At 41.5% G+C, this 13,755-nt stretch overlaps 1 protein-coding gene across 4 annotated transcripts in view; it reads right to left on the reverse strand.

Annotated features, from left to right (window-relative positions):
• Positions 1-634: 634 nt before the first annotated feature.
• SLC22A15 (solute carrier family 22 member 15) overlaps positions 635-13,755 on the reverse strand; it is a 98,384-nt gene continuing 85,263 nt past the window's right edge. Inside the window, exons 9-13 of one of the 4 annotated variants that reach the window (XR_006267699.1) lie at positions 7,936-8,056; positions 6,358-6,430; positions 3,514-3,702; positions 1,690-2,972; positions 1,145-1,305 (exon numbers count right to left, since the gene is read on the reverse strand). Coding sequence is in view for 2 of the 4 variants with exons in the window: in XM_043459855.1 (XP_043315790.1) it covers positions 2,883-2,972; positions 3,514-3,702; positions 6,358-6,430; positions 7,936-8,056 (473 nt within the window). In the remaining 2 variants the exon portion in view is untranslated. Of the gene's footprint in view, positions 2,973-3,513; positions 3,703-6,353; positions 6,431-7,935; positions 8,057-13,755 lie in introns of all 4 variants that reach the window. The other 3 variants (XR_006267700.1, XM_043459855.1, XM_043459858.1) reach the window with 3 other exon arrangements.

A 13,755-nucleotide genomic window follows, 5' to 3' on the forward strand; every position in this document is an offset into this window, starting at 1 on the left:
ATCATATTCACAAGAAGCCAAAAAAGCTGCATTTTATGTACTGAAAAAAAAAATCCTTTCTAGATATCCAATTTAAGAACTAATGATATAATAAAAAATTGTAATGGAGGAGTCACTTCTATTAGAAAGCCGCATTTTAATTCTGGTTTAGTAGAGAGAATTATTGCAATGTTTTTGTTAAGAATATAAATCTATGAGAAGTATCTTTATCAATTTGACCTCTACAAAAATACTTGTCCAGATCACATTTACTTGGGCAGTGTCCCAGGAAAATTTATTTGCTTCTTACTTATTGTATTTGTGTTTATTTCTTTATTTTTAGATACTAAAGAATGTCTGTTATCACTTGAAATCAGCCAAATGACAAATACTGCATTTTCAATGGGCAGTGGTTTTTAATTCACTGATCAAAAAACTATAGCACAGTTTCTTTCAAGACATCTGTGTGGTGCTTAAGTTCTGGACAAGCTGTTGATAAGACCTTAGATCCTGGAAGCCCTGGGATTTCTCATGTGTCTTACATTTTTCTTGTTGCTTTTTTGGAGAAAAGAAATTTACTTTTGAATACAATAAAGACATTTAAAAGAAAACCTTTTACAAATCATCTGAGCAAACAACATATGTTACCTATAAATTAAGTTTTCCAATAATTTAATCAACACAAATGTACTCATGTGCACAATCTCCACAATCACTATTTTTCCAGTTAACAGCAAAAGGAAACAAAATTTGTTTTTACAAAAGGCAAATTATTAAACTTTGCCAAGAGATCATCAAGAAAGAAACACTAAAGAAATTTAGCGACACATCTGACATGAGCAGCTGGTAGTCCAGCCTTAGCAACATGTATTCAAACTGTATTTCCTTCCCTCCCTTCTTCTATCCTAGAGTTGGAAGAAGAGAATACCCAGGGACAGAACTAATGGAGTCCTTATTTATCTAGTCAGAGGCAGAGGGAACCCCAGTGCCAACAAAAAAGATGGATTACCAGTTAGTCTTCAAAGAGAACAAAGCCACAGCACCGGCTGTCTCTGGGTATTGAGTCTATGAGTAATACATCCTTTAACCTCTAATTTCCACATTTTTTGATAATGGGGTTATTACTCTTATAATGCAAAGAGGCTGACAACCAGCCAAGAATCACCTATATGTTAGCTTGTTGTTTTACGTTTAACTTCACAACAAAGAGCTTCTAAGTGTCCTTGTAAGTTCTTCCTTTCTTCTTCTCTTGATGGTGGGCAGGGTCTCCATCTCCCAGAGAAAGATGCCAAGATTCCACAGCTTGGGGGTTTGGGTCAGGTTCGCCTGTGATGGACAAAAACGATACTACAGGAGTTCTACAACTTCCTTGACGGCTAGAAACAGCAATACATATTGTGTTCTGGGCACAGCGGAGAGAAATAAACAGCAGTAGAGATGCTTCTTATTTATAAAGAACCCCATACATAAGGGCATGAAGGATATAAAACACTTTAACAAATACATAGGTTCAGGCTAGTATAGTACAAACCAAGAGGTAAATGGAAGAAGACAGGAGAGGGTTGGAGCCAATTCGAGGTGAGTCCTCCAAGATTTCCAGAAACAGACACAGTGATGACTTCTATTTCTAATGAAATTTCTTTTTCTCCAAGAGATTAGCAGAAATGGAAATTCTGAAAACACAGAAACGGTCCCAGTTGGGAAACTGACCTAAAGCAACGCTGTCTAAGCTTGTTGACTCCAAGATAACACTTCTTTTTGAGATAACACTCGAGTTTCACAGGAAACACTTCCAGCACATGATTTAAGGAAACAGAGTACGACAGATTTTATTTGAAAGCTGGTAGTACTTAACGAAAACCAACATTTCATAGGAAATTCCTGTGCCTTCCATTCTAGCTAAACTCAATAGGCTGGGGCTGACCTAGGACTAAAGGAGTTCAAGCCCTTAAAGGTTGCCCAAGTCCCTCCTTGCACAACACTAAAGACAAAACAAACATAACATTGTGAAAGATTATTTTCTTTTCTTCCTTATTAAAAACGACATCTTTTTTCTCCCCTTTAAGCATCCAAGGGCTCAAAAGAAGGGCTCGACATGTCACTTTTTAACTGCCCTTCCCCTTTATAAAAATGTCATCATTTACTGGGCATGTCTGGAAGTTTTGCTGGTACTAGAATCTGAGACGGAAATTTGAGTATCAGAGGGAGCTGCTGGGGGGTTGGAGGGGGTGCAGCCACACCTCGGACTCTGAACGTTACTTTGGTGCAGCTGGATTTTTCTAGTGGGTCATCTGTCAGACTAACACAAGGAGTTGGAACCAATCACTGGACCAGGGACCAAGTTGAGGGCCCAGATTTCATCTCCTGGGCTGAAGCTGGAGGGCCTCAGGTCATACAAATGATTTCTCAATGCTTTTCTTCTGGCACAAAAATGAATGCAATGCTAACATCAACTTGCCTCCAAAGATTCCTAGTGAGGAGCAACCGCTAGAGGGGCAGATGTCAACTCTGGTACACAGATTCCATCTTAATGGTGAGAAGAAATTTTACATATTTGCCTTTAGGTCACAATGAAGTTGAAAGGCAACATAATCAAACTTCTAGAAACAACTGAGCTTACCACTCTGGCATGCAGAATTGAGCAATCTGGCCAAAGGTCATGATTCTGCACTATACCTCAATTGTAGGCAAATAATAGCTTTTTACTCAAGGCAGTGATGTCCGGTTCATGGAAATCTCTTCTCCAACTTCCTTGGTGCCTATAAAACATCAGGCCACACAGAGTACCTTCTGTTTGTTCAAGCCTTTCTTTCCACAGCTCTCTGCAATTTCCCAGGAGCACCTGCCCTAGACAGAGGCACAGAAAATGATCCTCTGCTTCTGAGGAGGAACCTGGGGGTTCCTCACTTGATCATCTGAGTCTCTTCATCCGCATCATAAAACTCTTCCTCTTCGTCACTCTCGCTCCCTAAAGGGCTCTCCTTGTCCACAGACTAAAGCAGGAGAGAAGAAAAGGGCAGGGAAATGGTGTCATGACATTTCTAAAATAAATTACTGTCTAGCATTCAACTGACAAAGGTACTCTGATGACACTTATTCCCCTAAGAATTAGTCCCTAAAGTGTTCTAAGAAAGCTAATGAATCATCTTTATTTCCCCGAAAATCAGCTGCAATTAGATTCCACCTTTGTTTTCCAGCATTTTTGCTCAGTTCCATTACTCTAACCAGGTGGCTTTCCAGGTGGCTCAGTGGTAAAGAATTCGCCTGCCAATGTAGGAGATGCAGCTTGGATCCCTGGGTTGGGAAAATCCCCTGGAGAAGGAAATGGCAACCAACTCCAGTATTCTTGCCTGAGAAATCCCAGTATTCTTGCCTGAGAAACAGAGGAGCCTGGCGGGCTACAGCCCGTGGAGCTGCAAAGTCTGTGTGACTGAGCACACACACATTACTCTAACCAGACATTCTTTCTTTTTATTCCCCCCAAAACTGTCATCATGTAGTAAACCAGAATGATTAAGAACAATTGTGTCATACCTGAGGGGGATCCAAGGTCTGCAAAGATAATGCTTCCTCCCCCAGCCTCCGATATGAGTATACCTGAAGGTCAGAAAATGTCTCCAGCAATGGGCTGTTAAGGGTTTCTGGCAATAATAAACTCAGGAGGCCTGAGGTCAGCCCTGTGGCTCCAAAGACAATGAAGGGTAAAGACCACTGCACATACTTCTATGGGGGCAGGGAGTGGAATGAAAACAAACAAAAACTGTTAGTTTCCTAGCAGATGACATCAGCAGTCTCATGACTGAGGACCTGCCCCGTTTACTGTCCAGGCCCTGCTTTCCCACTAGAATATACCACGCAGCCCTCCTCTTCCCACAGAGAATTGCCGGGGGAAACTAGAGCCAGTCCTCAGGCACAGAGACGCAACCGGGCAGACAAAAAGGACTTCTGGTGTCCAGCAGAAGCAGCAGAGGGTCTTATGCTCAGGGTGGGGGCTGTGGGGTGGGGGCAACGCAGACACATGGCCAGGGCGCATGCTGAGCCAGACACTCAGCTTCCACTTCAGGCGAGTGGCCTGTGACACGGGGGGATCTCCACGTGCAGGCAACACCGCAAATGAACTTTTAAAGTTCCCAACCCTGGAACTGGCCAAACAGTCTCATACACGAGTGCTGATTCCCTAAGCACCAGAACTGAGAGGCTCAGGGGTCAAAGGTGTAAACACCCTTAAATATTCAGGACTGATTTCCTTTAGGATGGACTGGTTGGATCTCCCTGCTGTTCAATGGACAAGAGTTTGAGTAAACTCCGGGAGTTGGGGACGGACAGGGAAGCCCGGCATGCTCCAGTCCATGCAGTCGCAAAGAGTCGGACACGACTGAGAGTCTGAACTGAACTGAACACCCTGAAAAGGAAGAGAAAAGCCTAGAGAAACCTACGCAGATGGTTTCGATATGCTAGCAGGCTGATCCAAAAGACATTCTCAGGAAAATTTATATACAAACATATCATTTCAAAGATAACATCATGCTCCTTGCAGGACTTGGCGCCAGGAACTGATTATCATCCTGAACTGATTATCATTCCTGAATTCCTGCATGGGAACCACCTAGTTTTGTCATCTCTGGTTTGGGCTTCCAAATTCTGTGGCTAGTTAGAATGTCTGCTCTGGTCATCTTTTCCTGATTTTTCAAAGGTGATGACATAATGCGGGAGGAGAGGGAGGCATGGGGAGGAGAAGAGGGGTACTCCAGCCCTCTGCATGCTAACATGAGTGACTGAACCAAGGGGAACACTCGCCTCTTCTCAACTTAGCGGGACTCAGGGGAAACACCATGTTGGGTTTTATAACATTCTAGGACAGCCATCCAAAATTGGGCGTCTTTAATGATAAACACCTAATGTTGGACACATTTTGCAGAATGGAACTAGTAAGACCCGTAAGAAGGGTCTTGTGATCTAAAATTGAGTGTGAAACATGGAGAGATGTTTCAGGGAAGACTTAATTCTTACTTCATGTTGGATCTGTTTCTTTGACTTGCTTTTCATTGCTTTTGTCATTGTAATCATACATAATGGCCTGCCTCAGAGAACCTTGGGCTTCTCAGGTGGCGCTAGCCTTAAGGAACCTGCCTTCCAATGCAGGAGATGTAAGAGACACAGGTTCAATCCCTGAGTCGGGGAGATCCCCTGGAGAAGGAAATGGCTACTCACTCCAGTGTTCTAGCCTGGAGAAATCTAAGGACAGAGAAGCCTGGCGGGCTACGGTCCACAGGGTTGCAAAGAGTCAGACAGGACTGAAGCGACTTAGCATGCATGCAGCACACAAAGAACCTTGCCCGAGGGTGAAAATGCCTTCACTCAACTCACAGAAAGATAATCAGACCCTGCCCACCTGTGAACTGCTGCAAGAAAGAAGAGATTAGCATATCCCATCTCCAGGCTGGCCATTCTGGGAGATATTTGCAAGATTAATGGCCTTTTTATTTTATTTCTTCGTCTCCCCCGACTCTGTGTTCCATGAAAGAACCTAGCATTCAGACCCTGACAAGATGGTTCTATTGAGACATTAGTGGTTAATTGGCCTGTCACTCAGCAAGCAGAGAGAGCTTGGACTCAGTAACAGAGATACTCAGAAAAAGGAAGTGTATCCTGCTTCCTCAAGAAAAGAAAAGGCCACAATGGCGCTTCAGAAATATCCTATTCTAGGGCATTGTGAATGAACCGTAGGGTGAGTGATGGCATCTAGGGTGAATCGTAGCCTGAGTGATGAGTGGCTGTCTGTAGAACAGGCTCACAGCCTCACGTCAAACCTAGTCACGTTTCCGCAAGTCTTGGCTGGGAAAGTCCTAGAGGAGACCAACAGAGACGTGCCCGGGGGGCTCCATGGGATCTTTCGCAGAACATGCACATTTGAAGATGGGATGGAATTTACACTATTCATATCTCCCTTTCACACATTTCTCTTGTAACCTGCTTTTCCAAGTGGTATGCTGTGTTCTCCTCATTATTCAATACAGGGTACCAATGCCTAGCACATAAGGTTATGGTGAAGACTGCATGAGATGATGTATGTAGGAGGCTTAGCCCAGAGCCCAGCACACAACAGAAACTTAGGAAATGCTCGCTAATCTGCTAACTTACAAATAGGGACAGGAAGGTTCAGGCTGGCATTAGCTGACTGCAATGAACACAGTCAATCCCTGGGAAGGGTCCATCTGCACTGACAGACCCTTAATCTAAAAGGCACAGGGTTCACATCTGCATCAGGCTAATCTTCAACGGCAGCTGTCTGTCTACACAAGTGTCTTTCTACACAAGAGCACAAACATTGACAAAGCAGAGAATCAAGAAAAACAAAACTAGGGGGTACAAACCAACCAGTGAGGGGATGAAGGGAGCAATGATCCCACCAACTCGGGAGAACATGGAGCAAGTTCCAAGCCCAACATTCCTGGAAGGTATAAGAAAAAAAGAAAAATCAGTTCTAGGGGGACAATTTTAAGGCTCTAAGAGATAGTGGGCTCAGAATAACAAATGCCAAACTGGAAGTACAGGATACTATAAGCAATACTGCCCATTAGAACTTTCTATGATGCTGAAAATGTCCTGTAAGTTCCCTGTCCAACATGGAAGCCCCCAGACACATGCAGCTACTGGATGCCCAATGTGAGTAAGAATGAGGAACCGAACTTTTAATTAATTTAAACGTACATAGCCACATGCAAGATTGGACAGTGCAGCTATAGAGGCTGGTGAAAAAGTAAGCATGTGAATATTTATTGTTAAATGTTCTCATGTTTTAGGTCTCCTATTAGTTCAAATAGTCAAAGAAAAGCCAGGGCTTTATGGTCTGAAAAGTCTGTCCATTCTTTTAAACTCAACTAATTAGCTACAGAAGGATCAGGTATATAAATAGGAATTGGCTGAACATATATTCTCAGGAAACCAAGAACACCTTGGTTACCTTTTTGGGAGTGTGTGTATCAAGGAGAGGGGAGGAAATGAAAATGATAATGATTATAAGTAGCGTAATCATACAGCACCCTGTTATCCCAGCTGAATTGTTAATAAGTCCACTTTCACTCTAAAAAGTATCCCAGTTTGGAACCAAATGGCCATCCTAGTTTTATAGGCAATAGCCAGAGAAAGCAGTTTCTGGGAATAACCAGCGAATGACAAGCCAATTGCGGACGATCTGATCTCTTACTGGGAAAAAGATAGACAGAACCATTGGGCTTCTTGCAGGGATGAATGAAACAGAAGGATCCATTTGGAATGATCCTCAAAAAAGACTGGGAAAATGCTAAATGGGGAACCAAGACCCAGCACACAGAGCCAGTTCTGCAAAGACTAAGCTGCATCTCTTCCCTTCAAATTAGGTTTGGTTTCTTGTTTCTAAACTTATTTTATGAGGGGAAACTTGGAAAGAAATATGCTGAGGCTTTTCTCGGTTTGTTTTTGAATATGTTATTTTTGATATAAGCACGCCCTTCTCATTAAAAATTACTTTTAACACGTAAGTATAATGTTCACTTATAACTATAAAGGATTATCTTTTTTGAAACATGTATATTTTGTGCCGAAATACAGACTCTATGCTAACAGGGACCTTGTTCTCTGGTCCACTGCGTGCCTGATACAGGAGGGAGGGGTGTCTGAGTAACTCAGACTGAAATAAAAGCAACATATGAGCACCATTTGGGCAATGGGATACCCTTAGTGCAGAGTCATTCTCTCACAAGATGGACAGGGGATTCAGCCAAAGATAAAGCAACATTTTCCTCAGCTAATAGGGCAAGACTGAGGCTCCACAGGCCCTGGGTTCATGATTGCTTACTGTGTTGCTGCTGGCCCACACTGGCTGTGCTCTAGAAGTGAGGACCACGCCTCTGTCAATGCAAAAATCTACAACAAAATGCAGGAAATGGGAAGGAGGAGGCTGAGTGCAAGGCATACCTGATGACTGTGGGGTATAGCTCCGAGGTGTAGATATACACAATGTTGAAGGCAGCGCTGATGGTCAGCTTTCCCAGCAGGGACAAGGAATGGCTGTTCACCACGGCAAACACACCTGTGTCTGAGGAAGACAAGGGCCATACCTGTGAGGTCCTCAGTGGAGGACCCTGAATCTCTCTGAACGACACACTTAATTCTGAAGGAGTAAGAGACATTCCTGGTGATCTCAAGCAGCAAAGAGGTCGTATAACTGGACACACATGCAAAAGGTTCAGTCATCACAAACAGCACACACAAAATTTCTCAGCATTTTGGCCAGCCCCAGGAAATCTTTCACAGTGGCTATCATGATGGGTGATTAAACCTGTACAACCTAAATGTCCATTGACAGATGAATAGATAAAGAAGATATATATGTGTGTGTGTGTATTTACATATACAATGGAATATTACTTTGTTGTAAAAAAAATGCCTTTGCAGCAATATGGGTGGGCCTAGAGACAATCATACTAAGTCAGACAAAGACAAATACCATATGATGTCACTTATATGTGGAATCTAAAATATGACACAAATGAACATACCTACGAAAGAAAAACAGACTCACATATATACAGAACAGACGTGTGGTTTCCAAGCATGGGGTTGGGGGGAGGGAAAAATTGGGAGTTTGGGATTGCGTATGTGCTCAGTCTCTCAGCTGTGTTAGGGATTAGCAGATGCAGACAATTATATAGAGGATGGATAAACAACAAGGTCCTACTCTATAGCACAGGGACCTATATTCAATATTCTGTGATAAACCATAATGGAAAAGAATATGAAAAAGAATATATATGTATAACTGAGTCACTTTGCTATACAGCAGAAATTAACACATTGTAAATCAACTATATGTTAATTAAATAAAAAAAAAACTGCACTCACTCCTGAACGACAGAGCTCCCTGAAAATGTCTGTACTGGAGTCGAGTAAGCTTCACAGAAGTCGTAAGTTCCACCTATGTACAGGTATTACCTGCCTCTCCTTTCTTCCCAACCTTATTCAGCAATCAGTGATGTAAAAGGCTGATCAGCATGACAAGCCCTGATACATGAGAGGAGTAAGTTCCCCCAAACTCCTATCTTCAGTTTGTATTCCTTGGTGTTCCACTGCAAAGGTAAGGAATAATCCCACTAAACTATTACCAGAAGATATACATTAACGTTCCTTAAAGAACAAGATTCTAAATATGGAACTACTTTTCATTCTTCCTCCTCCCCAACTTCTTACTTGGATTACTAATCAATAATGATATTTGAGTTTCCTAATGTAACTTTTTTTTTTTAAACACAGAATGCAAAAATACACTTTATGCCAGTTCATTTCCCTATCAAAAATGCTATCAATTGTTCAGTGGTTCTTTCTTTTTATTAATACTATCTTCTCTGGGATCTTACAATGTAATTATTCCTCAAAAATATTTAACCTCTTTCCTTCAGCAACCCACTAGCCTCCACCTTCAAAATAACACTTTTCTCCTTCTACAAAAATACCAAAAATTCTCATTGGCTCCACTGCACTTTTGCTCACTTCACAATCAAACATCTCCAATGAATGACTGACCTTCCCTTTCCTTAAATGCATCTGCCTGTGACCCACTACAGTGTGCCTTCTAATACCATCCTCTCCTGAAACTCCTATTCTTGAAGGTCAGCAGCAATGTCCTGATCACCAAAGTAATTGCTTCTCATTCTCCTTGACATTTCTGCGTAATAGAACATGCCTGTCCCTTCCTTGGGACTGCATACGTGGCTCATCAAAACAGCTCTTCCCTTAAATAACTCAAACGCAATATCCTCTCCTGCCCTTGACTTTCATGGTCCCTATTCCCCAACCCACACAACTGGCGTGTTTCAGACACTCTTGTAGTTGCTTACTTTTCCATTTTGCCTGCCCCAAATATATTTTGACTTCTCTGAGGCTAAGGCTTCGTTTGTATCTGTTACTCTCATGGCACCTCCCATAGTCTGATGCACAGAGGTGCTCACTAAATATTTAATAAATGGATAAGTGTAAAGACTATGACAGGGATTAATTTAAGTGAAGAGCATCTGTGTTCATGCTCTCTCAATATCTGAAGAGGGAGGCACATAATATACCCCATTCCAAAATACAAGTTTCACATTCCCAGTTTGACTATGAAATAAATCTTCATCTACTTTAAAGATGGCGTTCTAAAGATGATGTTCTGAATGCAGTGGCCCAGACACTGCCAAACTCGACCATCTGGGGCCTGCTTCTCTTCTGCCAGGCTATTTGGAAGACTATGTCAGCGATTTTAAGTACTGAATATATTATTTCAAGCCATGAGGTGCTTGCTTCTGGAAAAAGAATCATGTTCAAGGTACAGGACTGGACTGTGATATCTAAAAAATTCAAGTAAACCAATAATGAGGGCAAATTAAATTCATCGGTAATTTTTCAGGAAACCGGGCGAGTCAGGAAGTGGTCTTGAGTGGCACTGAAGCAAACAGAAATGTGCACATTTGCTTGATTGCAAATGATCTTTGGGACTGTTTTCAACCCACACAGGATGGCATCTTTCAGAACAGTGCTGGAGACACCCTACAACATCTTTAAAACAGGTTAGGGAATTGTCATCCTGAAAATTAAATTCAAAAAATATGTCTGTTGCAGAAGGCGACATCTAAATACCCACAAGATCCCAAGCTGGACGACGTCTCCCTGGCAAGGTTCAAGACACTTTCAGCCATGGTCCATCTGGGGAGCCCGGCTCCAGCCACATACCCACAGAGTGCTCCCATCAGCCTGACACCTCATCTGCTGCTTGAAACTTCCCCGCTATGTTCCTGCCAATGGAGTCTGCAGTGGCCACTTGAGTGTGGGGAAGCTCACTTTCCCCAAGGTAGCCCATGTCAATTTGAGACAGCTCTGATTACTACAAAATGATTTCGTAGACTTTTCCCTGTGGAGCTGCTGGGCTATTGGTCATCATAAGTCAATGATGAGGTAGGCTTTGCAGCCACTGGGCTGGTTCCCCGGATTTCTGACCTTGGCTCTTTATCCGAAAATGAAATCATACATTATTGGCTATTTATGAATGTGACTGTTGAGAAAAAAGGGTGTTTTAAAAGGAAAAATTAAGCTCAATTATCTTTGTGAGGGGAAAAACCAGAATTTTCAAAACATTTATATCCTTCAAAGTAATGAACTTAAAAGGCTTTAAGTTGATTCCAATGATGTAGCTACTAAGGATGTCATTTTCAGAACTAGTTATCTGAAGTTTTCTCAGAGTCTGTTGGGGTCACCAGAATACATATCTGGCATATTATAGTCACATTGCACTGACCCAAACAGTAAGAGTTCAACTTTATCATCCACTTCATTCACTGGGTGATTACAGTAAATTTCTACTATTTGTGAATATGCTAAAAATCTATTTTGTGAATATATTAAAAATCTATCAGAGAGCGCCAATGCTTCTGAGATTCATCCACGACCCTGCATGTATCAGAAGGCTGTAGTTTCCTCCTTTGTTGTTGGTGAGTAATTCATTGTATGGATATAACACAATTGGTTTACCCATTCCTCAGCTGGGGCGCATTTGGGAACTATTACAGACTATGAACATTTTAATCAAAGTCCTTTCGTGGATCTATGCTTCTGCTTCTACTGAGTATATAGGAAGTCCTATACATACACTCTTATGCCAATACCATACTTAGTATTTTTTTTTTTCTTTTTCTTGTTTTTAGGCCACACTCTGTGGTTTGTGGGATCTTAGTTCCCCAACCAGGGGTTGAACCCTGGCTACTGAAGAGAAAGCGCTAAATCTTAACCACTGGACCACCAGGGAATCCCCCATGTTGTCTTGATTAATACAAATTTGTAATAAGTTTCAAAATCAGGTAGGATAAAATCCTCCAACTTAATTTTTCTTGATAAAAAATTATTTTGGATATAATTTGCATTTCCATAGCAACTTTAGTATTAACTTGTCAATATGTACCAACAAAAAGAAGCCTGATAAAAATTTTACTCGGATTCTGCTAAAGATAGATTGATGTAGGGAGAACTTGACATCTTACACAGTATTTCCTGATCCTTGAGTACAGTAAACTCTTCATTTATTTTATTATTACCATTACCAGCAATTCATTTGTTTAGTCTTCTTTAATTTCTCTCAATGTTTTATATTTTATAGTTTTATATAGGTCTTATACAAATTTTAAAAATTTTATTTCTAAATATTTAATATTTTTATTTTTTCAAAATGGCATTGTTTTTGTTTCAATTTTTTTTTTTATTGCTGCTGCTAAGTTGCTTCAGTCGTGTCCGACTCTGCGACCCCATAGATGGCAGCCTACCAGGCTCCCCCGTCCCTGGGATTCTCCAGGCAAGAACACTGGAGTGGGTTGCCATTTCCTTCTCCAATGCATGAAAGTGAAAAGTGAAAGTGAAGTCACTCAGTCGTGTCCGACTCTTAGCAACCTCATGGACTGCAGCCTACCAGGCTCCTCCGTCCATGGGATTTTCCAGGCAAGAGTACTGGAGTGGGGTGCCAGTGCCTTCTCCGTGTTTACTGCTAATATACAGAAATAAAACTGCACCAAAGACTGCTAAATTCATTTATTTATTCTAATAAGATTTTTTTTCTAGGATTTTCTATGAAGACAATCATGTAGTCTTATGAATAAAGACAATTTTACTTCTTTCTTTTCAATTTGAATCCCCCTAATTTCTTTTTAATTGCCTCACTGTATTCACTAGCAATTTCCGTAATTTCAGTAAAATGCTCCAAAGAAGTGGCAATCCTTGCCTGTTCCCTGACCTTAGGGAACAATAATTTAGCCTTTTACCATTAAGTGTGATGTTAGCTATAGGTTTTCTTTTATCAGGCTAAGGAAGCTTCTAGTTTCTGTGTTTTTTCCCTTGTATTTGCACCATACTATTGTCTTTTTATTCATGTTTTAAAATCTTTAATTGGAGGATAATTGCTTTACAATGCTGTGTTGGTTTCTGTCTTACATCAACATAAATCAGCCATAGTATACATATGTCCCTTCCCTCCTGAGCCTCTCTCCCACGCCCCCATCCCACCCCATCCCACCCTTCTAGGTTGATTGCCACAGAGCACCATGTTGAGCTCCCTGCCTCATATGGCAAATTTCCACTCCAGTACTCCTGTCTGGAGAATCCCCAAGGACAGTGGAGCCTGGCAGGCTACAATCCATGGGGTGGCAAAGAGTCGGACACGACTGAGCACCTAAGCAAAGCACGGCACCTTTTTACATGTGGTAATGTCTACATGTCAATGCTACCCTCTCAGTATGTGCCACCCTCTCTTTCCCCTGCTATGTCCACAAGTCTGTTCTCTATGTTTGTGTCTCTATTGCTGCCCTCAAATAGGTTCATCAGTACCATTTTTTCTAGATTCCACATATAAGCATTAATATATGATTTTTTTTCTCTTTTTGACTTACTTTATTCTGTATGACAGGATCTAGTTATATCCACCTCGCTAGAGCTGACTCAAATTTGTCCCATCTTATGGCTGAGTAATATTACATTGTATATATGTACCACAACTTCTTTATCCATTCATTTGTTGATGGACATCTAGGTTGCTTTCATGTCCTGGCTATTGTAAATAGTGCTGCAGTGAACACTGGGCCTGGAGGAAGCACAAGCTGGAATCAAGATTGCCAGGAGAAATATCAATAACCTCAGATATGCAGATGACACCACCCTTATGGCAGAAAGTGAGGAAGAACTAAAGAGCCTCTTGATGAAAGTGAAAGAGGGGAGTGAAAAAGT

This window comes from Cervus canadensis, chromosome 2 (assembly GCF_019320065.1).
Source record: "Cervus canadensis isolate Bull #8, Minnesota chromosome 2, ASM1932006v1, whole genome shotgun sequence".
Taxonomy (NCBI): domain Eukaryota; kingdom Metazoa; phylum Chordata; class Mammalia; order Artiodactyla; family Cervidae; genus Cervus; species Cervus canadensis.